General features: G+C 38.6%; 1 protein-coding gene across 3 annotated transcripts in view; it reads left to right on the top strand.

Moving 5' to 3' along the window:
* The window catches only part of LOC145615097 (uncharacterized), a 35163-nt gene that overhangs the window by 1642 nt on the left and 7836 nt on the right, over positions 1-25685 (top strand). The window contains exons 2-6 of one of the 3 annotated variants that reach the window (XM_081670172.1): positions 7361-7478; positions 7885-7960; positions 8912-8948; positions 9285-9415; positions 10947-11487. In XM_081670172.1, coding sequence (XP_081526298.1) covers positions 7361-7478; positions 7885-7960; positions 8912-8948; positions 9285-9323 — 270 coding nt within the window. In that variant the 3' untranslated portion in view covers positions 9324-9415; positions 10947-11487. Of the gene's footprint in view, positions 1-7360; positions 7479-7879; positions 7961-8911; positions 8949-9284; positions 9416-10946; positions 11488-25685 lie in introns of those variants that run through there. The other 2 variants (XR_014107228.1, XM_081670171.1) reach the window with 2 other exon arrangements.

Below are 25685 nucleotides of genomic sequence, written 5' to 3'. Positions count from 1 at the left end.
GAGGTTTGCTTGAGGAGGAAGGTATGCAAATCATTATTGAGTAAACAAACTTGGAGAGATACTCTTCCTCTCGAATGAAAAGTGATTGTATTGTTTGATTACACTTATCATCAATACAAATATCTGTTACTTAGCTACATTCTGCATTATTCATCTTCCTAATCCCTCAATTATGAGCTAATTCCTAGCAAATTGGTATTAGAGCACTCTCGATCCTCGCCGGAGAAGTAGATGGCTCGTCTGACCCATGCGCAACACTTGAATTTGCTGGAACAAGAGATTGCAAGAGATTGTTGGAGTACCTGGTCGTGTTGTTAGGAGATCACGGAGGCTTTGGCGGTGTTCAAATCGAACCTCACTGTGAGTTTGCTGCTCTGCTTCGGACAACCGCTCATCCATGGAGAATGGACCACCATATCAGTGGGATAATTCATTCGCTGGCTCGCAACAACGCTTGGAGTATGGTGACAGTGGGCATTCGAATTGGAAATTGAGAAAACTCGATTTGCCCTTGTTTGATGGCACGCGATTCTTCCATTTTTCCCAGTTAACCGCCGAGGATAGTGGTTGCGCTCGTGGACGACGCCTTAGCATCGGCGCCACCCTTTGCTCTCGTGGGATGATTTGAAGAAACTGATTCTCCGGCGCTTCGAAGCGCCGCCACCGGCACGCTGCACAAGCAGTGGCTCGCTCATCAGCAAACCAGCTCGGTGGCCGACTACAGACGCCGTTGCATTGAGCTCTTGGCTCCAATTGATGGGGTGCCTAAGGAAATCGCAAAAGGCTAATACATCAATAGCTTAAGAGAGGATATCCGGGTCGAAGTTCGGATCCTAGATCCGGTCACTTAGACTAGGCCATGGAGTTATCCATGAGGATTGAAGAAAAATTGAAAGCCCAAGCCCATTGGAAGCCTACCCACTTGGCGAGCCCCAAACCTGAATTTCAGATCCAACCCACAACCCACCTACCCAAATAACCCGAACCTAAACACAAACCCAAATCTAAACACTACGACCCAATTTTCCCAAAATTGAACCACCCACCAATATCCCAAATCCACCGGCGACATAAGGCGGTTAACGGAGAAGGAGGCTCAACAAAGGCGGGAACAGGGCTTATGTTTCCGTTGTGATGAGAAGTGGCATATAAACCACCGCTGCCGCCGCCGTAAGCTGAGCGTTTTGCTCACTTTGGATGACGATGAAGGAGACGACGGCGACACTAGTGAGCTCGCCGCCGCTGAAATTGAACCGCTTGCATCGCCGCCCCTTTCTCTACCACTTAATCCTTCACCTGGGTTCTCTCTTTGTTTTGTCATGGGCACCACCACCCAAAGACCATGCGAATGGAGGGTGTTATCAATGGAGGCAAGGTGATTGTGATAGTGGATCCGGGTGCGACCCATAATTTTATTTCGACGGTGGCGGCGAAACACTTGCAATTGCCTATTACAGAATCCAAGAGTTTTGGGGTTACTTTGGTACCGGAGCGGCTATACAAGGAGGAGGAGTGTGCGTGGGTGTGTTGCTGGAGCTATAGGGGGTCTTAATTGTCGAGGATTTCCTTGTTCTTCCCATGGGTAATTCGGATTTCATCTTGGGGGTCCAATGTAGGGGTGTCCATAATTCGGATAAAAACCGAAATCCAATCCAATCCAAACCGAATTATCAATTCGGATCGGATTCGAACTTCAAATCGGATCGGATCGGATCGGATTGAGATTTTTTGAAAATTCGGATTTTCGGATTGGATCGGATTCACCCTAATTGGATCCAATCCAAACCGAAAAACGAATTGTAATATTAAGCTTGTATAAATATAGATTTCTTTGTTTTTTGAAGTTTAGCTTAAATACTTACTACTACATAAAATAAATTAGGGAGACTTTGTATTAATTAATTAATGACTTGACGTTGAAATATTTATATTAATCATGATTTTGAAGACTTTTATTTATATTAAAGTTTTATTTTATAATCATATTAGGCGCTAAAAAATAATATATTATAATTCGGATTTTCGGATCGGATTCAAATAACCGAATTTTAATTTGGATTGGATTGGATTGGATTAGGAGAGAAATTCGGATCGGATCGGATTGGAAAATTGAAAACCGAATTATATTTCGGATTGGATCGGATTTGGACTAGATCCAAACTGAAAACCGAACGGACACCCCTAGTCCAATGGCTCGAAAAATTGGGAACTATTTCTTCGAATTGGAAGACCCAAACACTACGGTTCCAAGTTGGTGGTGATTTGGTGACATTAAGGGGGGTCCTCAGGGGCGCACTTGTATAACACTCAAGGCGATGGTGAAAACCATCCACTGGCCATGGTGTTTTATTGGAGTTGAACCATCCGGAGAATTCGGGTGAGGAGGAGCCGCAACCACCAGCAGTTCTCAAACCTTTGCCCACCATAAAATAAAAATGCGGCCGGTATGTACCAGGATTCAAGCCTACCGATCCGAGATTTCCCGATTTGATGCAGTAAAACACCGAGTTTTCGGCCGATTCAATCGATACGAACTAAATTTCGCCCGCATTGACTGATATTAACTCACATTTGGTTAATTTCCAATGAATTACTTCCGTTTTAAGGAAAAGAAAGGAAAAAAAATGGAGAAACCTCCATTAGAATCGATAAAGTTCTTGAAAGAGGAGAGAGAAACTAGTTGCTCAGGTGAGAGAGAGAATGGATTTTTTTATTTAAATAATCATCTTTTGGGTAGGTGGGGATAGTGGGGCAGGATTTTTTCAAAAAAAATTGAAAAATACCACGTGATATTTTTCTAGACCTCTCCTCTCACTTTAATTTAGTACTCCCTCCGTCCCTTTATTACATGCCTGTATTCCTTTTTGGGGTGATCAAAATTAAGTGCCTATTTGTATTTATAGGTTGTACTTTTTGCCAAATATTATTTTTGTTTTGATGATTTGTCATCATATTTCTTTTTTTTTTTTTATACTTTACATCAATTCCCAATACTTTCTCTCTCCTAATTCTCAACAACTTTTTTCTTTCTCTCTATCTCTCTCTAACCCCACATGCACATTTGTACTCCCAATTTTTTAGTTTTAAGGAATCTTTAGCTTTCTTAATTCCTGTTCAAAATGAGAAATAGACATGTAATAAAGGGACGGAGGGAGTACTCTTCTAAAGCTGTGCACCATGTGTAGTGTGTATTCATATTTATTTTAGTGAAATTCGAATTTAGCTGCCTTAAATTTAATTAATAATTATAATATATATATACATATACATATACATATACATATATATTGACTGATACCGCATTTTTATTCTATGTTTCTCACTCAATACCAAGGGGTTTTTCACATGCCCGGTGGTTTTTTCCTCAATGGCAGATCGATCATTCCATCTCCTTGAAGAGTGGAGCAAACCTAGTCAACCTAGTCAGTGTTCGCCCTTACACCCAAAATACCAAAAATATGAAATCGAGAAATTAGTGAAGGATATGCTCAGGTATAATTCAACCCTCAACTAGTGCTTTCTCTAGTTCTGTTCTTTTAGTCAAAAAGAAGGATGGATCGTGGCGTTTCTGTGTAAATTATCGAGCTTTAAATAAAGAAATTGTACCTGACAAGTTTCCTATTTTCGTAATTGATGAGTTGTTGGATGAATTATTTGGGGCAACGGTGTTCACTAAATTAGACCTCAAATCAGGGTATCACCACCAGATTCGGGTTAAGGAAGCGAATGTTCATATAACCACTTTTAGAACTCACGAAGAGCATTATGAATTTTTAGTGATGCCATTCGGCCTCACTAATGCTCCTGCCACTTTCGAGTCATTAATGAATGAGGTGTTTAGACCATATCCCCGGAAGTTCGTCTTGGTTTTCTGTGATGACATCCTAGTTTACAGTAAGTCTATGGCAGAGCACAAGGATCATTTGTAGCAAGTTTTGGTCACCTTGGCCTCACACCAACTCTATGCTAACCTTAAGAAATGTAAGATAGGGAAGTCACGGGTGGCCTATTTGGGTCATATAATTTCGGCAGCAGGGGTAGAGGTCGATGCAGCTAAAGTCCAAGCAATGCTAGAGTGGTCTGTTCCTCTTAGCCTCAAGGAGCTTTGTGGTTTTTTGGGACTCACGGGGTATTATAGAAAGTTCATTCAGAATTATGCTTTGATTGCTTGTCCCTTAACAGACCAACTCCGGAAGGAATGTTGGGGGTGGACAGAGGAGGGTACTAAGGCGTTCAAGTCCTTGAAAGCAGCTATGACTCGAGCTCCCATCCTAGCTATGCCAGATTTTTTCTCGGCCATTCATTGTGGAGACAGATTCATTTGGCCATGGTCTTGGGGCTGTGTTACTTTAAGATAACAAGCATATCAGAAATGGGTGAGTGAGTAAGTTGTTGGGATCAACGTTACAAGGAACGCGGTACGGTGCCACGAATCGCGAACTGATTCGTGCGAACCGGAACGTGGAACAAACGCGAACTGAGTCGCTAGTGGTCGCGAACCAGAACGCTGAAGGTGGCGACTCCTAGTTGTGGCTGACCGAAGACGGTTGTTCTCCCTCTGCAACTTCTAATGGGTTGTTTCCCGACATTTGCAGTGCAAAATTCTCTCTCTTCCTTCTTTCACGTGCATTGCTTATTTAATTTTTGAAAATTTTCTGACTTTTTTCTCTCTCCTCTCTCATGTTTTACATAGCAGTAACATTTTACTAGGGTGGCAGCTAGGGTTTTGTTTCAATTGGTGAATGGCTTAACCTCTATCAACAACTGGGCCTTTTTTCAATGAGCAACTTGGGCCTTCTATTTTATATACTCTAATTTTTTAGCAATCCACTCACCTAAATACATATTTTTGGAGGAATTATTATATATTTGTGTTTATTTTAATTTCTAATATAAAATCTATTAATAAAAATCACCTATATTTTTTTTTATTAATTTACTATTTCGTACCCAATCTTACAGGATTCACCACGGGTAGCGTTCCGCGTATTCGTTTCCGTACCACGTTTCGAATCGAATCTCGTTCCTTGTAACATTGGTTGGGATACACCTTTGAAATTCACTACAAACCCGGACCTGGTAACAAAGTGGCCGATGCATCATCTCGCCAATTTTCCCCAGAGTGTTCTGCTTTAATCACTACTTGTGGGCTAAATTGGGAGGTTTTTCATGGATTTATTGTCAAGGATCAAGCACTGCAAAAGCTGACTTCTCAATTGCAAAATGGAGGAGATGTTCCCAAGTGTTTTACCTTGGAAAATGGGATTCTGACGTATAAGGGTAGAGTGGTTGTTCCAAGGAATTCTGAGCTCATTACTCTTTTTCTCAAAGAATATTCACCTGTTGGTGGTCATGTTGGTGATCTAAAGACTTATCAAAGGTTGGCAGGGGAATGGTATTGGGAAGGCATGAGGAAAGATGTCACCAACTATGTCAAGCGCTGCCATGTTTGCCAACAAAATAAGGCATCCACTCTCTCCTCTCTTGGATTGCTCCAACCCTTGCCCATTCCGGACAAAGTTTGGGAGGACATATCCATGGATTTTATAGAGGGATTGCCAAAATCTTTGGGGTGGGATTCGATTCTTGTTGTGGTTGATAGGCTGTCCAAGTATGGCCATTTCATACCCTTGAAACACCCATTCACTGCTTAAACTGTGGCTGCACAGAGTTTCTCAAAGGAGATAGTCCGTCTTCATGGCATTCCATCCTCTATTGTCTCTGATAGGGACAAAATTTTTCTGAATGTATTTTGGTCAGAATTGCTCAAGCTTCAAGGTACCTGCTGAGAAGGAGCACTTCATGTCATCCGGAATCAGATGGCCAAATTGAGGTTGTGAACAAAGGTGTGGAGTCCTACTTGCGTTGCTTTGTTAATGGCGAACCTAGGACTTGGGCTACATGGCTGCCATGGCAGAATAGCTACTAAGTGCTCTCCATTCAAGGCAGTCTATGGGAGAGACCCACCTCACTTGTTGCGCTTTACACCTGGCAGCACCAATGTGTCTTCTTTGGAGGACCAACTGTTGGAGAGGGATGCTATCTTGGATGATCTCAACGCTCATTTCACAAAAGCTCAAGTTTATATGAGGCAACATGTGAATAAGAGCAGAAGGGACGGCTCATTTCAGGTTGGTGATTTGGTGTATGTAAAGCTCAGGCCTTATAGACAGCAGACATTGGCTAAAAGGAAATATGAAAAACTTTCTCCACGCTACTATGGACCTTATCCTGTGGTGCAAAGGATTGGAGAGGTGGCATACAAACTAGAGCTTCCTGCTACAGCTCGGGTTCATCCAGTTTTTCATATTTCCCAGCTCAAGAAAGCTTCGGGAGCAGGACAACAGGCTTCTCCCTTACCTGCTCAGCTTACTTCTGACTTGGTGCTTGACACTGAGCCAGAAGCAGTGCTTGGGGTGAGAACCACTCAAGCAGCTACTGAAGTTCTGATTCAATGGAAAGGGCTGCCAGATTGGGAAGCTACTTGGGAGGACTTTACTGAGATGGATTGTAGGTTTCCTCACTTCCACCTTGAGGACAAGGTGAATCTTTGGGAAGGGGGGTATTGCAAGGGACCAGCCCAATATTCAGCCCAGGCCTTCTATACAACTCACTTATGCTCGAAGGAGAACCAAATCAGCTTCAGCATCTAATTGATGAATGAGCTGGAACATTCTGTTAGAAAGTTTGTTAGCCTTGAGGGCAATTTTGTAATTCATTTCCTAGTTTGTTATTCCCTAAGTCAGTTAGTTTGTTATGATTAATTGTAATAAATAGAGGTTTAGTTTGTTATTCCCTAAGTCACTTAGTTTGTTATTCCCTAAGTCAGTCAGTTTGTTATGATTAATTGTATTAATTAGAGGTTTAGTTTGTTATTCCCTAAGTCAGTTAGTTTGTTATGATTAATTGTATTAAATAGAGGTTTGCTTGAGGAGGAGGGTATGCAAATCATTATTGAGTAAACAAACTTGGAGAGATACTCTTCCTCTCGAATGAAGAGTGATTGTATTGTTTGATTACACTGATCATCAATACAAATATCTGTTACTTAGCTACATTCTGCATTATTCATCTTCCTAATCCCTGTGTTCTGAGCTAAGTTCTAGCAAGTTAGAAACAGGCTACAAAGTGGAAACACTTTTATTTTACTATGCTTTTAATAGCTATCTTTTAAATACAATTAATATGATCATGATTTAAAATGAAGTAAAATTTATTGTCTGCACTGAAGATAATGATTTGTTAAATTTTTAAAGCCAGAGGATAGTTGTTCATGGAGATAGGTGTACTGTTTGTGTTGCATGTGTGTTCATTGATTACCTGCTAATTGTAGTGTTTTCCTTGTTTGTGTGATGATCAGGAGCTGATTTCTGCAATTTGGTCGGGCTGTTTGGTTTACAAAGGACATAATTTTACAAAGGACATAATTTTACATAGTAGCTTGCAATTTGGTCGAGCTGTTTGGCCGGGCTGTTTTGGTATGCTTCCCCTTAATTTAAATGACTTTGTTGGCTATATTTAGCTGTATTTTAGCATATTTCTGTCTGGCTTTGCATTCTTGATGTGCATATATGTGTTTCTGCAGAATGGTGTATACGTTTTTATAAAATTTGAATAATATCTATATCTTTATTGTCTGCCTTTGCATTCTTGATGTGCATGTATGTAATTTTGCTGATTGGTGCGTACATTTGGTATAATAATCTAAATGCTTGTTTTAGTGTTTAATTTGCTGGTAACAATACTTAGGTCTAGTTATTTCGATTAGGTTATTGGTGCCATTGGTAAAATTAATTTTGAAAATGTATTCTAGAGAAGCTGACATCATGCTAAGTCCATTTTAAAATGCTGACATCGTGATCTTTTGATTAATTGATAGGATAGCATGCAGTAGCTATTTTTCCGGGGAATCAAGGCTAGCTATCAATTTTGATCAGGATTCAACATTCTGGATATATGGGTGACTTTTCTTCTTTATTTGAATGTTTATCTAGCACCTCTCTGCTTCAAAAAATGCCAACCTGACCTGTCTATCAAAAGTGCTGCCTCTAGTGATGTTCCATACTGAACGCCTTCATGTTGTAAATTTTAACCCTTTGGATAACTATAATATGCAACAATGACTTGTAATCTTGATAAATCTGTTCATGGACATTTAGACACATAATTTTGACACGTTTGACGAGGTGCTCTCACCTCTTTGTAGTAATGCTGAAATTCTACAACTTTTTTGCATTTATAGATTGATATACTTACAGTTGTAGTTTATGCAGGCTGACTTTTCATCCCAATCAATTTTGAAACAAGGTCCATGGAGAAAGGCAATTTGCTGTATTTTTGGTCTTTTTATTTTTTTCGTGTTTTTGGTGTCATAATAATATTTCACAATTGATATTATGGATTATTTGGAAGCTATCCTCATTTTTCTTTTGCTGAAGCATTACTTGATGGCCTCTTGATTTGAATGAAAATGTTTGTTATTTACTTCCTCTGTTTCTTTTTACTTGCAACACACCTTTTAGGCATGCACTTTTAGGAGATGATTAGTGAAGGTAAACAAGCGATTTTATCAAAAAAATTTTAACATGAGGATTAGAGTAGGGTTAGGTATCGTGTGTAAAAATTATTTTGAATCGAATAGTTTGTCCGTTTACATTATATAATCTTGACCTTAAAGTGCTTGCCACAGTGTTACAAGTAAATAAAAACGAAGGAAGTATATTTTAGATTGTGATTGGTTTATCTCTTGTTGTCAATTAATATTATAGATTTCTCATCTAAGTGGCTATTAAGATTAAAGAATATGAGCATGCGATGGTGTGATACAATAGATTCTGTTATCTTCTACCATTGAACGTGGTTTTTAGATTATCCCAAATGAATGCAAATGATTTATTTCATATATTTTCAGGTTTGGCTACTATCTCATCAAATCAAAAATTCTGTTGGTAATCACTCATTTATGCACTTCGTATATTTCCTCTTTAAAATTGTAATTATTTTATTCAATTAATAGATGTATGGTATACAATCGGATCAATGCTTAAGGAAGGCCATCACTGAGATCGAAGAAGCTTTCCGTAATAATATCAAATCTTGTAAAAACTTTTCGACATTACTCACCCTTTTGTTGGCTTAATGGTATCCGTCTTTCTATCTCTAGATCACAAAATCTAGGATTTTGTTCTGATTTACAATGTGGGATTGTGGGTAATTGCTTTTCTTGCTGAAATTATTTTCATGTAAAAATCCAATTTTGACTGATCTTTGCTTTGTTTGTGAAGAGAATAATCAGGGAAGATGGAATGGTGAATGGAAATTGAAGTGAAAAAGTTCGGAGCTGAAGTGAAAAGGCTAACAGCCAGAGAAAGGGCAGCATTAAGGGACATTTTGGTATACTTGAATTCTTTGGCAGGTATCTTACTTTATTTATTAGTCACATCATTCAAGGTTTTTTTTTTTTTTTTTTTTTTTTTTTTTTTTTTTTTTTTTTTTTGGTGCTTTTGAATTTTGGGACTTGGGTATTGTTTATTTATGCACTTAGACTGATATTTTTCTCAATGAACCAGTGCATTTAATATTTATCATGAATTCAGCTCAATTTTCATGCCATAAAGGGGGTTTCCATTTCATGGGAAGAGACAATTACTAAAAATGTTAAAATCATTAGAGAGAGATAGAGAGAGAGAGAGAGAGAGAGAGAGAGTGGGGGGGGGGGGGGGCGTAGGAATACGATTATTAAAAATGTTAAAATCGTTAGAAAGAGATGGGTGGGGGCGTAGGACTACGATTATTAAAAATGTTAAAGCCATTAAAGAGGTAGGGGTGGGGGAGAGAACAATAAGGAGCAAGCGAAAGGAGAAGGGAGAGAATAAGGAATGAGAGGGGAATAAGGAAGAGAGAGCAAGAGCAAGCGAAAGGGGAAGGGGAAGGGGGGAATGAAGTAATGAGAGGGGAATAAGGAAGACTAAAAAAAAGATGGGTAGGTGATGGCTAAGATGATATGGAAAGATTGTGGTCCTTAATGATGCAAGGCAGAGAAGAGTCATAACAATTAAAGATCTTTTAGGAGACCATTAAAGAACATAATAGCTTTTTAATGACATGACAGAAATCTAAATTATAAAAAGTGAACATTTTAATAACCATGACTATATAAATGAGACGTGATATAAAAAAGATGTGAGGAAGGGTGAGGGAGCAATTAGGACGAACTGAATTATTAAGACCACAATAGAGGAGTGAAAAGGAGCAGCTGATGATGAGGGAACAAAAGAGTTAGAGGGAAATAGGGAACACGTGACGGTGACGATGCGAGAGAAAGAGCTAAGGAGCATCGGAGGAGGTCATTCTAAGATGAGGAAGCAATAAATAAAATTATTAAAAGACTTAAAATTTGCAAAACCATAAAAGACTGGAGTGATAGAAAAAGTAGGGAGAAAGGGGAGCAAAGGTGGTAGGGGGAGCAAGTGATATTGTAACGAACTCTGTCACTCAACCTGTATACACCACTAGTACCAGGGGGGAGTTAAAGAAACCCAAGGAGACTAGATAGCAGCTGCTAAGGGTCACGGTACATCAGGGGTGGCAAGGAGAATTAATTGACAAAGGAAAGTAAATTGTTGTTACTGTTGTGATTGTCTAAAAGAAGGGGACACACACCTTAGTCGTGGAGTAGGGGCAGGGAGAATGAAGACAAACCACAATTAAATGATAGTACTTTTTGTATCTGATTTGTATAATACAAAGAAGGTGTCATTGTAGGGAGAGGGTATGTATTAGGCTTGATTGTTTTGGAGAGTGATATCCTCAAAATACTTTGGAGAGTGGTATCCTCTAAGATACTATCCTATCAATTAATCTAAGATCATCCTTGGCTGCTATTTCTTTATTTGTGTTCTGTTTTATTGCTTTGTAGTTTGATTTTCTATTCTCGAGCTTTGTAGTTTCTCACAAGTGATATCAGAGCACCGATCTTGTGACTGCTGGAGATTTGAGCACCACCGTCCCAAACACCAGTTTTAAAAAAATGGTGACTTTGGTTTCCCAAAGAGTTGACCAGGTTGAGGAGAGAATGAGTGGGATGGAGCCATGGAGGCCATGGAGCACAACCTTAGTCTGATTGAAGAACGGATGAAAAACCAGGACGAGGTGTTGCCTAGGGGAGAGCATGGGATGGTACCCGCTCTAATAACGTTATCGGTTCAGGTACCCGATAACCAATAAGGACAAAACCAATAACCGAAACCGATCCAATAAGGAATGGGTACCCGTAAATTTGAATACCTGAAAATATGGGTACCTGAACCAAATATCCCTCCCAAACCAATAAGCTGTTTTTTTTTGGTCTTTAAAATTTTCTTTCAATCTATTTAGTAGTTTTTTGTTTTTACTTCCTTTTGCTTTACTTCCTCCGTTTCTCTTTAATTGCTACAGTTTCTTATTTTGGAAATTTTTAATTAGTTGCAACACTGTCCATTTTTTACATTTCTTTCTCTCTATCTCTCTTCTACCCACATGGGTACCTCTTATTTTTCTCTCTATCTTTCACCTCTTAAAAAAATGTCTAGGAAACCGTGAAAAATAAAAGTGTAGCAACTAAAAAAACGGAGGAATTATAAAAATAGAAACGCTAACCCTATAAAATTAATAATAAATTAAAAATGTATGATGATAACTAACATAAGTCCATAATAAAAAAAAAAAAGTACAACCTGATACAAATCATACAATCATACTACCTGGACCTGGCAAATGAGTCATTCAGGTCGGGTCATTTCGGGTTCGGTCAAGTTCGAGTAAAAAGGTCAGGTTAATTTTTGGGTCCAACTTTCAATCTTTTTATGAATTTTTAATAACTTATAGAGATAAAAGGCCGAAGAAATCGAGAAAAGTAATGCTCAAAATATGTAAATTACTTACAATGTTACACATTACAAATTAATAAAAAAAATTAAGTTAATTTGATTGCAGTTTTTTTCAATTTCGGTTTGCTAAGGTCAAGTCTTTAGCTTAAGTTGATTCTGGTCATTTCAAGTATAAGATAATTTTGGTTCAGGTCAATTTGGGTTTCGAGTGTATTTGGGTCAATTAGTTCAATTAAAGGTCGGGTCAACTTTGGGTCGGGTCAACTTTGGGTCATTTCGGGTATTGGGTCAACTTCGGGTCGGGTCATCTCGGGTCGGGTCATTTCGGGTTTCAGGTCGGGTCAGTTCCACTTCGGGTCGGGTTAATTCGGGTTTTGGGTCAATTTTGGGTCACTAGTTTCGGGCCGATTTCGGGTCATGGGTCGGGTCATCAGGTCTGGTTCAAGATTGCCAGGTTGATAAGTTTCAATCGTATAATACATAAAAAACAAAGTTCCTCATCCAAATAAAATCTAACAATTGTCTATTACAGTCCATAATTAAACAATCAAATTAGAATAAAAAAAAAAGGAAAAATTGCCCGCAATAATCCGACCTTTTGCCCGTCCGCTGAAAATAATCCCACCTTTGGATTATTTTTTAATAATCCCACCTTTACCCCCCGATCTTTTTTATTGGTCCCAACCGGTCACTTAACTTGCTTTAGCAAGTTACTTGATACGTGTCGACACCCGATTAGTCTAAATAATAAAATTAAAAAAAAATAAAAAAAAAGTTAATTAATATTTAAACAACCCACCAGCCAAACCACCTTCCCAGCCACCGTTCCCGCGGCCACGACTTTCCCAGCCACCGTTCCCGGCGCGCAGACCTCCCCAGCTACCGTTCCCGGCAAGCCGACTTTCCCAGCCACCAATCCCGGCTTTTCCGACTTCCCCTGCCCCCTCTTCCACCCTATTCCGGCCTCGCAACCACCCCCATGTATTTTCCGACATCCCCTGCCACCTCTTTCACCCTTTTCCGGCCGCGTCAACCTTCCTCTTTCCCGAATTCAGCCGCGTCGAGCGTCCTTGCACGGTGCCTCCCCTACCCTTTTCCACCAATTGTTGAACCACCAACAACCTTCATCGACCAACAACCCTGGTCCTATCACGATCGATCCCAGCACCCTCCCCATTCCCATCCCTTTTACGGCCGTGCGCCCGCGTCGTCCTGACCTCAATTCCGGTCGCACCGACCTCCCTAACCCGTTTCCTAGGGTCTGGTTTAATGGTTTTGATATTCAAACGAAATTTTGGGGTTGGGTTGGGTTGGGATATGGATCTGGCGGCAGTGGATTCGGGTCTAGGTGGAGTGGCGGTTTCCGATCTGGGTGGGGTGGTACTGGGTTTGGGGGGAGGGGGTTGTGGGGGTGGTGGGGGTGGGGTGGTACTGGGTTTGGGGGGAGGGGGTTGTGGGGGTGGTGGGGATGGTGGTGGCTGGGTGTGGCTTAGGTGGTGGTTTTTTTTTTTTTTAATTTTTTTTTTATTTGCTTTTACTTTTTTTTTTAATTATTTTTTTAAAATTTTGGACAAATCAAGTTTTTACACGTGTAAATCAAACTTAATTAAAAAAAAAAAATTACCTCTTTAACCGGTTACTGGTCACTCGGAACCATTTTGAGCAGATTGGGTATAAAAGTCGGATTATTTAAAAATAATCCAAAGGTGGGATTATTTTTAGCGGACGGCTTAAAGGTGGGATTATTCCGGGCAATTTTTCCAAAAAAAAATTCTCTCGACCTTTTCTCTCTCTAACCCCCAATCTTATCCTCCACCGTCCCACCGCCTCCACCTTATTTCAGCCCCTGCTCGCCGGCGACTGGCGCTTTTCGCCTAGCCGTCGCCGGCGAGCCCAGTTCTGCCCTCTGTTTCCTTTTTAGTTTTTTTAAATTTTCGTTTTTGCTCATTCAGAGGTCCTCTTCAGTAGTATTATTTTATTGGGTTCATCGTCAAGTTTGCGGCTTCCTTCAACAAATTAAGAATCAAGGGCTAGTCTTAACGCCGCCGTCGAAAGGAATTTCGTAAATTAATTCTCGACGGTAAAGGTGAAGTTAAGGGTAGGGTTTACTCGGGCATCCAAGGTTAGGTGTAGTGAGGGGTTCTTTGGGTTGCTGTTGACGATTGTTCTTGGTGCTGGCTTGGGTTCCTGCCGGCGAGGTTTGATAAAAAAAAGCCGTTCGTTGTTTTCCTCTGTTTTCTATCAGTTTGTGTTTTTTTTCCTTTTAATTGTTTTTGGTTTTGCTTTAGTTTAATTATGTTGCTTTTGTTTAAGTTGCTTGTTGTGTTGATTGGGTTTTTGTTCTTAAATAATTCTCTTTCTCTGTTTGATCATGAGTTAGAGTTCCATAGAGTTGTTCTAGTTTGGGAAATTAACAAAGTGTCGTTATCTTTGGAGCCTTGTTGGTCGGTTTTAAGGATTGTTAGGTTAATCAATCCTTTGTTGGTTGGGTTGGTGGTCCTTCCGGTAGATTTGTCGGGATGGGGTTATGTTCCCTTGGTTGTTCTATTTGTTTTCTGGGGGTGAAGTTTGCATTTGGAGTTTGCAGGAGAAGGAGAGTGAGAAGGAGAGTGATGTTGAGGGACAAGTTGGGTATGCTACTCTTGTTGTTTGGTTGTGGGATGATATGGGCATTCTTACAATTGCTATCATCCCTTTGTTAGTCTTGGTGATGACAAAGTCGGTCATCACTGTTAATCAAAATCTTGAAGGAGGCTCCCCATCTTTAGTGTTTGGGGTAAGCAAAGTCCTCCATTTTCTTGCATTTTTTGTGGGTAAAATTGCAAGAACATAACCTGCATTTGGATGCACGGTTTCTCATTATAGAGACGTTAAAGCATACGACTCTATTGGTTATGTTCCTAGACTCCTAGGATACTATACTTTTCAACCCCTAGGAGTGGAATGGTGTGAAAGGTTTGTTCTTCAACAACAAGGTGCTCTCAATTTTCAGTGTCAGTGCCAGTTTCGGGTTCCTTCAATGGTTATGTCCTATGCTCTTGGTCCATCTCGACTATTTCAGCTCATTTGGCTTCTCTTGGACTACAATATGGATGTGGTACGATCCTCGTCGGCTGTTGCTATAATGCTACACGACTTTTAAAGTATTTAGTTCTCTTCGTTCTTCCTGTAATAGTTGGTAGCAACCCCTATGTGGGGGTTTGCTTAGCTCTTTTAGGTAGTAATTATGCCTTTATTTATATAATGAGTTGATCTTTGTAAAAAAAAAAAAAAAAAAAAAATCAATTTAGAATTGATTTTTTTTTTTTTTTTTTTTGAAAGAAATTAGAATTGGTTAAAGCCCTTTAAAAACATAATACAAAGGACGTTTTCTTGAACATCAATCACAATCATCCGTTTATCCTTCATGCTTGTTGTTGCCCCTAATCATCATCAACAAAGAGGGATTGATCTCACCAAGCGGTAACATTTCTTTTTAAAAAATGTAAGGAATAATTGGCAGGAAGATAATCAGATTAGAAAAAAAGAGAAAATATTTTAATGTTACCGGATTTAATTTTTTCAATATCTTCAAGTCTCTCCTTAAGTGTAAGAGATGTATGTAACCAATCTTGTGCACAAATCAAAGCTTCAACCATCTTAGTTGAAAGTGAATTGCGAAATGAATCAATCACTCTACCACCGGTGCTAAAAGCTGATTCGGAAGCAACTGCTGACACGGGAATGGCAAGTACATCTCTAGCCATGAGAGCTATTATTGGGTACCTTTCACCATATTTTTTCCACCACCCCAAACAATCAAAGCTTTTTCCGGCAAGATTAACTTCTCTATCAACTTTTAAATACTTGGCCAACTCATTTTTCCCTTGTACTCCAACACTTGAACCCACATCCTTTTCAAACTCTAATTTTGCAACATCTACATTAGAGTCCATATCTTCTACTTCCTCCGGAAAATCAGTTTGTTTTTTTTTTTTTTTTTTTTTTTTTTTTTTTTTTTTTTTTTTGAGGGAATGGACTCATTTAGAGGGTTCATGTCGTTCAGAGTTTGCATCACTTTAGCACCGTTGATTAATTTCCCATTTAGTATATCCCATTTTCCGCCTAGGATCAAGAATGAGGGCAATATACAACAAGAGATTCACATTATCATATCCTCCCATTAAACTCACCCCCACATCACTACTCAAAACTTTTTTCTTGATTCTCACACTAATCCCAACAAGTTCTTGTAAAAACACATTAGAGGTGATATATAATGAGCCGGAAACTCGTAGAGTAGCATCATAGAATATTTTAAGCAAAGGAAGAAAAGAGGCAACACGATCCTAATCACTAGATTAAGGCACACCATATGACTTATTTAACTTTTACCACCTTCAGACCATTCAAGCAAATCAAAAGCCCTACGATATGCCAAAGCACCTTCCAACATTAAATAAGTGGAAATCCACCTAGTATCCACATCTAAACAAAGAAAACGTTTTAACTCCCAACTTTTGTTGTTTAACACGACGCATAAACTTTTGCAATCTAGCACTCAATGATCTTCTTATATACCTGTAGGGATCATTTCAAGCATCATAACCCCAAGCTTGAAACCCACTGTGATCATACGCTTAAGCATGGTGGCGTCCAAAGGGAAAGAAAAGAGAGCAAAAGAGTCGCCAACAAGTTTTTGGAACTTGTAAATCGTTCACGAGGTGAAGGTTACACCCCTTAACGATCCATGAGATCGTCAACTCCATAAGGTCTTGAACCAAATAGGGTTCGGGGATGACGGTAGGAATCCAATCTACAAAATAAAGGACCCTCCCCATAAAATAGGCTTCTACTTCTACTCGTATTCATGTGCGCTTTTTGACTAACTTGCAAACATTATTTTGACCTCAAACCTGTTTAATCTATGTTGGTTGATTATTAATGCACAAATAAAACTATTATTGGCGATTACTTGAATTAAAATCATATTAGCATAAACCAAATTATTAATTATCTTATTAAGCGTAATTTCAAGTACAAATTCCCTTTAAACATGCATAAAAGACGTGATCAAGCAATAACCATAAATATAAATCAAGTAACATAATAATCATAATAATTAAAACCAAAATCATGTTAATAATAAAGCTTAATAATAGCAAGATCCTAGGCATGATACTAACAAGATTAATAACAAACCCTAGCATGTCACTACGCTATAAAGATTAAAGCTTTAAACCTAACATGATATATAATATTAGAAATAATAAGAGGCACCCTAAACATGATTCTAGAAAGCAATAAAAACATCTAACATGATACTAGGAATTAAAACAATATAAGCATGCTTTCTATAAGCATAAAGCAATAAGATTACATACTTTGATGCCTCGTACCTCTTTCTAATAACAAAATACACGTGTTAGTAAACTTCAATGAAAATAATAAAATTAAAGAATTAAATTAAATAATTGAAAGAAAGAGAAATAAAGTTTAGACTGGATTTGGGACCAAACCCTCGGAAATTATCAACCTTTCACGTCTAGGGCGAAGGCAACTTCGAACTTGGCTAGGTGTTTCACAATCTTGTGTGTGCGGAATTGTATTTGTAAAAAGCTAATTTAGAAAGAGGGAGAAAGAAATCATGGATTGCTCAAGAGAGAATAGAGAGAATCGGGTGATTGTGAATGAATAAAAACGGAGCTTTGGGACCTTATTTATAAGAAAAATAGTCCGGAAAAACACAGAATTTGATAAGGAATAAAACTACAAGCTGTCGCCGCAAAACCACTCAAAGTCTGTCGCGTGGCGACAGACCTGTCATTTGGCGACAGCTGGGTTTGTACGCGCTTTCCACGCGGAATCCAATCTTTAACCAAATTTGATCTATGGAATCCGTACAGAAGCTAAAATCGTATTTTAATAAAATAATAATATTTTATTTCAAATAAAATTCGTTAAAATATAATTATCAATCCTAACTCTATTAGAATTTAAAAGAACCTTCTAGAGAGTTCTAGAAAATTATAATTAATCCTAATAATTTTAGGAATAATAATTAACGTTGGGCCCTCCTCTAGATCATTGAGCCGCATGTAAAGAACAAACCGGGCCCAGTTTAGTATTTTGGCCATAACTTTCTCATTATTCATTGGAATTGGGCTTATAATATATCGTTGGAAAGCTCTTTTCAAGCCCCATCCAACTACACTATATTTGGGCCCTTGTCATGGACCAAACTAAACTAGATTGGCTATTTTTAATTAAATAGAGTTGTTTTAAAAAACAAAGAGAAAGAATTTTAATAAAAACTAACCGCAACACTTGGCTCTTCACACTTTCACCTCATTCGATTATGGTTCAACGCGAATGGTATTCATCACTGGGTTTGATTTTGGGGAGACACAAATGGGTGTCTACAATACCTAACAGCACAACGAATTCTTTTTATTAACACATCACTTTCTTTCAATCCTTCTTTAACGGTTGAACTTAATATGTGAGCTCATCTCATGTGTAAACTGACCACCCAAAAGTAAAGTCTTCTAACTTTCAAACCTCCTTTTCAAATATTGAATGCCAACATCATTTGAACTAGCATTATCTCCAATGACAGTCATTACTCTAGAAATACCCCATTCAAGTAATTACTTTTGGACAGATTTACCAATTGTTTCACCAGAATGACCAGAAATTATACAAAAGTTTATATTTTTTTTTGTGCAATTTCCAATTTTAATCAATAAAGTGAGCGGTTAAATACATGTATTCATATTTTGGCAAGAAGTCCAAGTATCAGTGGTCAGACTTATACGTGAAGTGCACTTGCTAAAAAATCTCTTCAAACTTTTTTTTCTCATCCAAACAAATCATAAAACAATCTCTAGTCATTGTCCATTGAGAATGAATAATTAAAAAGGGTTGTGTTGCCTTCATATAGTTGCGAAAACCTTCATGCTCCACCATTCTAAAAGACATTTCATCCATAATCACCATCTTTGCCGAAGCTTTCCTACTATCTTCTTGATTGAATTTCCATAACTTAAGTCGACCTTTCTTTTGATCCACAAGACTCCCATCAAGAGTTTGTTGACTAAGGGACAATAGTTTCTGATTTTGATCAATGTTTGGGAGGTATTCCTTACACCACGATATGTGGTTCTTCATGCCTGAAGTGATGCATAACTAATAAATGTATGACAATAGATACATTTAGCCTTATTTTCTCCATCCTTCTTTATAAAATGCTCCTAATGAGGAGAGTGCCTTTTTCTTGTTTTTTATTTTTTTTTATGTTTTACTAGAGGAGGCAGCAACGTTAGCATCTTTGAAAGGATGGTTTGATTGATTTTGTCGCTCAAAAGGGTCATTATTTTCTGTCATTGGACAAGGGTCATACTCCCAAGGTTCGAGAGGAAGACTTAGAATTGGAGGAGCTTGACTCATAGCCGATGAGTCTTCCATCTCCCCACTACTTCCAAATTCCATACACTCCTACAAATGAAAAAAAAAATGGAAAATTTGTCAAATAACATCTTTTATTGTGAAAAAACACCTTATAATTTTTTTTTTTTTTTTTTTAAAACACATCTAAAACCAGATTTTTTTTGCGAGAACACACCTTACCCCGATTTCAGGCCATTGACTTTGGTTTAACAGCATAGACCCCCTCACGTGAGTGCCACGTGCTTAGAATACCCCATTTCTCTCTCCTCACAGACACCACAACCACATGTTAGCCAACCTTATCCGCCGACACCACCACCTAGCCGCCACTAGAACCACCTCTCAGCCGTGGACACCACCACCCATCAAACTAGCGGCCATCACCACCCACGGCCCTCCCAAATCACTCTAAACCTACCTTGAAAATCCCCCTCCCTTTCTTCATCCATAACAGCTAGGCCATCCTCATTCCTCTGCTCCTCCAATGTCAGCGCAACAATCCACGGCAAAGAATGAGTGAAAATGTGGGTTTTTGTTGGGGATTCTTGCTCCATTGTTGGATCTAAGGAAAAGTTGTAGAAAATTGAAGATCTTAAGGAGGGAGTGAAAATGGAGGAGAGAGAAAGATAGATGCGATTTTTCGGGTGGATTTTTGTTATTTGGGTGGGCGGTGATGGTGGCTAGCTAGGTTATAAGTTGATTGGTGGTGGTGTCCACGACTGAGAGGTGGTTCTAGTGGTGGCTAGGCGGTGGTGTCGATGGCTAGGGTTGTCTAGGCTTGTGGTTGTGGTGGCTTGAGGAGAGAGAAAGGAGTATTCCGAGAATGTGACCCTCACGTGACGAGTCAACGCCAGTAAACCAAAGTCAATGGTGTGAAAACTGGGGAAGGTGTATTCCCAGGATAAAAAAAATCTGGTTTGAGGTGTGTTTTAACCAAAAAAATAAATTTATAAGGTGTTTTTTGACAACAAAAGGGTTATAAAAGGTGTTATTTGACAAATTTTCCAAAAAAAATTTAACAAATAAGTTCAATCATTGATCTTGTAATAAAAAATCAAATAAGTTCAATCATTACAGACTCAAAAGCAATTATCTATATTAATCATAATTTTCAGATGTGCTAAAACACTTTATATTTCAAAAGCAATTATCTGTATGAAATATAATGTTCAACTAATAAACTCAACTTTGCAACAAACTCAAACTTGCTCTATTGTTAGCACACTAATTACTAGAAGTACAATAATGTAGGGATTTTGTGACAATAAACTAAACTAGCATATGAATAAAAAAATATTAGAACAGAAATTAAAACTACATTAATATCCTGATATCCGACCGTGAACCAAGTTACAACAAAGCAATTTACCAACCACTAAACTTATATTAAACATTTAAAGTTTTAAACTTATATCATACTATCAAAAATCATTGCATATCAAAGCCAAGACTATAGATAATAAGAGTATAAATACTCCTAACATAAATGTTCATGCATGCACTAAGCCACTAACATCTAATTAAGTTCTGAATAATCAAAATTAAACTAACGATTCCTAAAACATTATCAAAGCCAACAAAATACAGAAACTAGTACTCTAGACCTTTAGTAGCACACAGTCAGTTATCAAAGATCACATAAATCAAGTTATTAACCCCAAATGAATTACTCCATATCAAATTCAAGCAACAATATATACAGTAGATTCAAAAATATCAAATCAGGGTAAAATTTTAGTATTCGATTTTCGGCATAAACTGATTAAGTATAACTATATAAATAAATTGAAAATAAGACTAGTATTGATAAAAAAAAAACCTGGAATTCGGAAATTATTTGCCAATTCAGAAGAAGATAATAGAATACCAAAGGAGTAGTGTCGGTCATCCTGCCGTCAACTAGGAAGCCACCGGCGAACACTTGCTTGAAGCCTTGGAGAATGGAGATAGGGAGCTGACAACCCTGGAAATCAGAGATGCTCTCATTCCTTACCTTGAAAACCTGCAACTAGAGCATGGAAGTAATATGGTTGATGTCGTGGAAATCTTTCCAAATATGCCTATAAACGAGAATGTGACAGCAGAGGCTATCTCTCCAAATGTAATTTTGGAATCTAAAAAGATGCCTGATGATACTTGTGAATCCCGGAAGCTTAAGGCTATTGAACTTGGAATGGATCTTGAGGATATCCAGCAGATTACTTGAAAATTCCCAGCTTTTGCTTACTACAGTTTGGATGGAAAAGTCAGACCCGTGGTTGAGTTCCTTCTTGAACTTGGAATTCCGAAATTCAAATTAGCCATTATTCTTCGTAAGACACCACAATTATGTGGATTAAGTCTTTCTGAAAACCTAGTACCACCATAAATTTCTTGGAGGGCTTGGGTTTGGACAAGGAAAAATGGGCAAAATTAATGTATTGATTTCCCTCCCTTCTTAAGTATAGCAGGCAAAAGTTAATGTCAACAGTTGATTTCCTATATGAAATGGGTCTCACAGCACAAGATGTTGGCAAGATTCTGTCCCATTGGCCCAACATAATAAGCTATATAGTGTTGAGGAAAATTTGCGGCCAACAGCAAAGAATTTATCTTTGCTAGGTATAGATGTGGCTGTTGTTCTGGTAAGATCACCACAGACTTTTGGACTAAGCATCGAAAGAAATTTCAGGCCTATTACAGCATTTATCTTGGAGAAGGGCTATAGTTTGGAGGATCTTAAGACCATGGTCAAAAGGTTTGGGACCTTGTATACTTATAGTTTGGTAGAGAACATGATACCAAAATACATGGGACCTTGTATTCTTTGGCTACAGTTTGGAAAAAAGGATTAAGACCAGGTCTGCTCTTGTCAGGCAGTATGGGGTGAAGTTGATACTAAACAAAGTGTTGTATTTATCAAGTGATGAACTTGAAAAGGTTCTAAAAAGGACAGTGTTGTCCTTGTACTTCCTCCTGTCTTTGCTGCAGTGAATGATTTCTGCATCCCACTTTTATTGCTCACCAGTTTCATACCATTCCCTAGCAATAAGGAGTCCTGACTCCTTACATTAAAGAACCACCAAGGAATTCAGCTTTCCTTTCGTGTTGATATTCTCTGTTAGTCTTTGCTTTTCCACTACTCTAATGTTTAGATATTATCTGATTTCCATTTATTCATCTGTAGCTGTCATTTGGTGTTCGTTTTTCTTCATTTTGGTACTTGCATCGATATCATACTGTAGAAAGTGCCAATCATTTGATGGTTGTATTTCTATCATCAGTAATACTTCTGTAGGAAGGGCCTTCTACATGATTACTCTGCAGTATTGTTGACAACATTGTGATGATATTATGCAACTAAATGAAGTGCTCAAAGTGTATTGTTTCTAATCTATGGGGCTCTATTTTATTTCTCCATCCGTTTTTAGTGAAATGGGTTTATTGGTAGTGTTGACTTGCTGTTGAAAACAAGTTGGTGGTGGTCTGTATATATTAAGGTTGCTATTGTCTGATTTCTTTTATGCATACCTTTCTGATAGTTATTAGAAGATAAGACCTGAACTTTGCAAAGTCTTTTACTTGTATGCATATGTATCTTTGATTTATTCTCATGTGATGCAAAGTGAATCTAATTGCTGTGTATGACTGTATGTTTACATAGAAGGCTTTCAAAAATAAAATTGGTGCACTTGTAAAACCTACCTTTAAAAAAAACCGAGGGTGTATAACTTTAATTTTCTTGGCATAATCATCACAAGTAGCATAAGATGTATTGTAGTTGAATTTTTATATTTGTAGTTGTGGCATCTATGAGATTTTCATTTAGGGGAATTAGCTAGGAACCAACTACTTCGTATTATGTTATTCTTTGATTATAGGCTTTCATAAACTTGTTTTTTTTTTTTTTTTTTTTTTTTTTTTTTTTTTTTTTTTTTTTTGACAACGGACAACTCAAAACTAGAAAAAAACACTAATTAACTGACGACGTCTAGCCAAAGTAGCCAGATCATGAGCTGGTCGAACATCATCTCTGGGAACCTTCTGAATAATACAAACCTGGAATGAAGAGGAGATGTGTCGAAGTTGTTGTTGGATCCAAATAGTAGAAATATCCAAAGAGGAGTTTCGGAGAGTAGAAATCGAAAGTTGGGAATCAGTACGAATGAGAATCCGAGAAAAACCACGCTGAAGAGCCATTCGTAACCCAAAGAGACAAGCCAATAACTCCGCCTGAAGAGCTGAGAGAGCAAAACAGGCTCTCGCTGCACCACCTAGACTAATATCAGTATCTACCGAGAAAAAACACCAACCTATACCTGCTCGACAATCATGAGAACTCCAAGCCCCATCAACAACAAGAGCAACTGTAGGAAGGGCACAACTATTTCCTCCCAGATGGAGAGAATTCAAAGGAGGACCAAACCCCGGAGGAGAAGGGGGATTAGACGACAGCAGCCCCCTAGCTGCTAAACTACGCTGAGTCCAGTCTTGAGCAACCTGACAAATAGAATATGGTGAGCAAATTGCCTGCCTGAATCGAATGTTGTTTCGAATGATCCAAATCGCCCAAGTGAAGGACAAAATCGAGTCTAAACCATCCCAATTCTTAAGAGAGATAACTGAGTGTAACAGTTAAATAAACCAGTGATGAAAATTGTCATCACTAAGAGGAAGACGTACACCCAAAGGACCACAAGCCCAGAGTCTCCGGGTAAAGGGACAATTGAGAAACATATGATCTACGGACTGCGAATCCAATTGACAAAAGGAACAAGAAATATCCACCGGGAGACCTTTAGCTCTTAAGTTAACAGCCACAGGAAGTGCGTTGTGAAAAAGTTTCCACAAAAAGATCTTCCACTTAGGGAGAATAGGCAAAGCCCAAATCTTACTCCAGCGCAGTGGACTAATCGACGGTAGAGATTGTGGGATATAGTCAGAGGAAAGAACCAACTGAGCATAAACTGATTTTGTAGTAATATTCCCATCCTTAGTGAATTTCCAGTAAACAAAATCATCCATAAGCTGCGGAGGTCGCTCTAGACTTAGAATTTTAGCCGCAATGGTCGGAGGGAACAGAGTATGAACCAAAGTAGAATCCCAAGTATTAGACTCGGGATTTAAAAGAGAAGACACCAGAGTCAAAGAATCCGATCCAGCAATGGATTCCCGGAATTGCACAACGGAATTAGGCACCCAAGAATCCTGAAGAATACGAACCTGAGAACCGTTCCCAATTTTCCACATCAGACCCATTTTTAAGGTCTGAAAACCATGCAGAATACTACGACAACCCCAAGATGGAGAAGTAATACGACCCGCAGAATTGTGAACTAAGAGTGAAGGATACTTAGCTCTGAGTACTTGTGACAGTAAAAGTTGTGGATGATGCATAATACGCCAAGCCTGTTTAGCCAAAAGAGCTGAATTAAAACAACCCAGATATCGAATACCTAATCCCCCCATACTCTTAGGAGAGAATAACGTCGAGGACGGGGCAAGAGCCAGACCCCTGTACTGAGCGTCTGACTTCCACCAAAAGCGAACCAGAAGATTATTAATTTTGTCGATGATAGAGGAAGGAATCCGAAAAACAAATAACACGTGATTAATAGAAGCAACTAGAATAGAATTAATCACTACCAATTTAGCTGCCGCTGAAAGATGTAACGGGGCAAAAGTAGCCAGGCGAGATGCAACTTTATCTACCAGAGGTTGAAAAACTTTGCATTTACTTCTTCCGATATCAACAGGTAGACCCAAATAAGAGCCAATAGAAGATGAAGCCTTAAGTTGAAGGGAGGAAGCTAGGAAATCCCTGTAATCATCTGGCACATTGGCACTAAAACGAACAAAAGACTTTTGTAAATTTATCATCTGACCTGACAAGCTGCAAAACTGTTGAATCACGTGTTGAACGTTGACACAGGCCAAGGGAGACGTTTGAAAGAAAAGAAGGGAATCATCTGCAAAAAAGAGATGAGAAATAGATGGGGCATAACGAGAAACTCTAATTCCTCTGAAAAGATTATCTGTTTCTGCCCGGCGAATCATAGCCGAAAAGATTTCCATAAAAAGAACGAATAGATATGACGAAAGAGGATCCCCTTGACGAAGACCACAGGTGGGTCTAAAAACTTTTGTAGGATTACCATTGATCAGAATTTGGTATGAGGCTGAAGAAACACATTGCTGAATGATATGAATCCAGTAGGGAGGAAACCCAAAACACTGAAGAACTTGCCATAAGAAATTCCAATTAACCCTATCATACGCCTTATTCATATCCAGCTTAAGAGCTGCAGACATGGTCCTACCCCGTACTCGATTCATGTAAGATAAAACTTCGTGAGCCAGTAAACTATTATCCGACATAAGTCTACCCGGGACAAAAGCATTTTGACAGTC

The sequence above is a fragment of the Chenopodium album genome, chromosome 25, assembly GCF_948465745.1.
Source record: "Chenopodium album chromosome 25, dcCheAlbu1.1, whole genome shotgun sequence".
Lineage (NCBI taxonomy): Eukaryota > Viridiplantae > Streptophyta > Magnoliopsida > Caryophyllales > Amaranthaceae > Chenopodium > Chenopodium album.
Note: the sequence above shows the minus strand (reverse complement) of the source record. Positions and strands in the feature narration are given on the sequence as shown.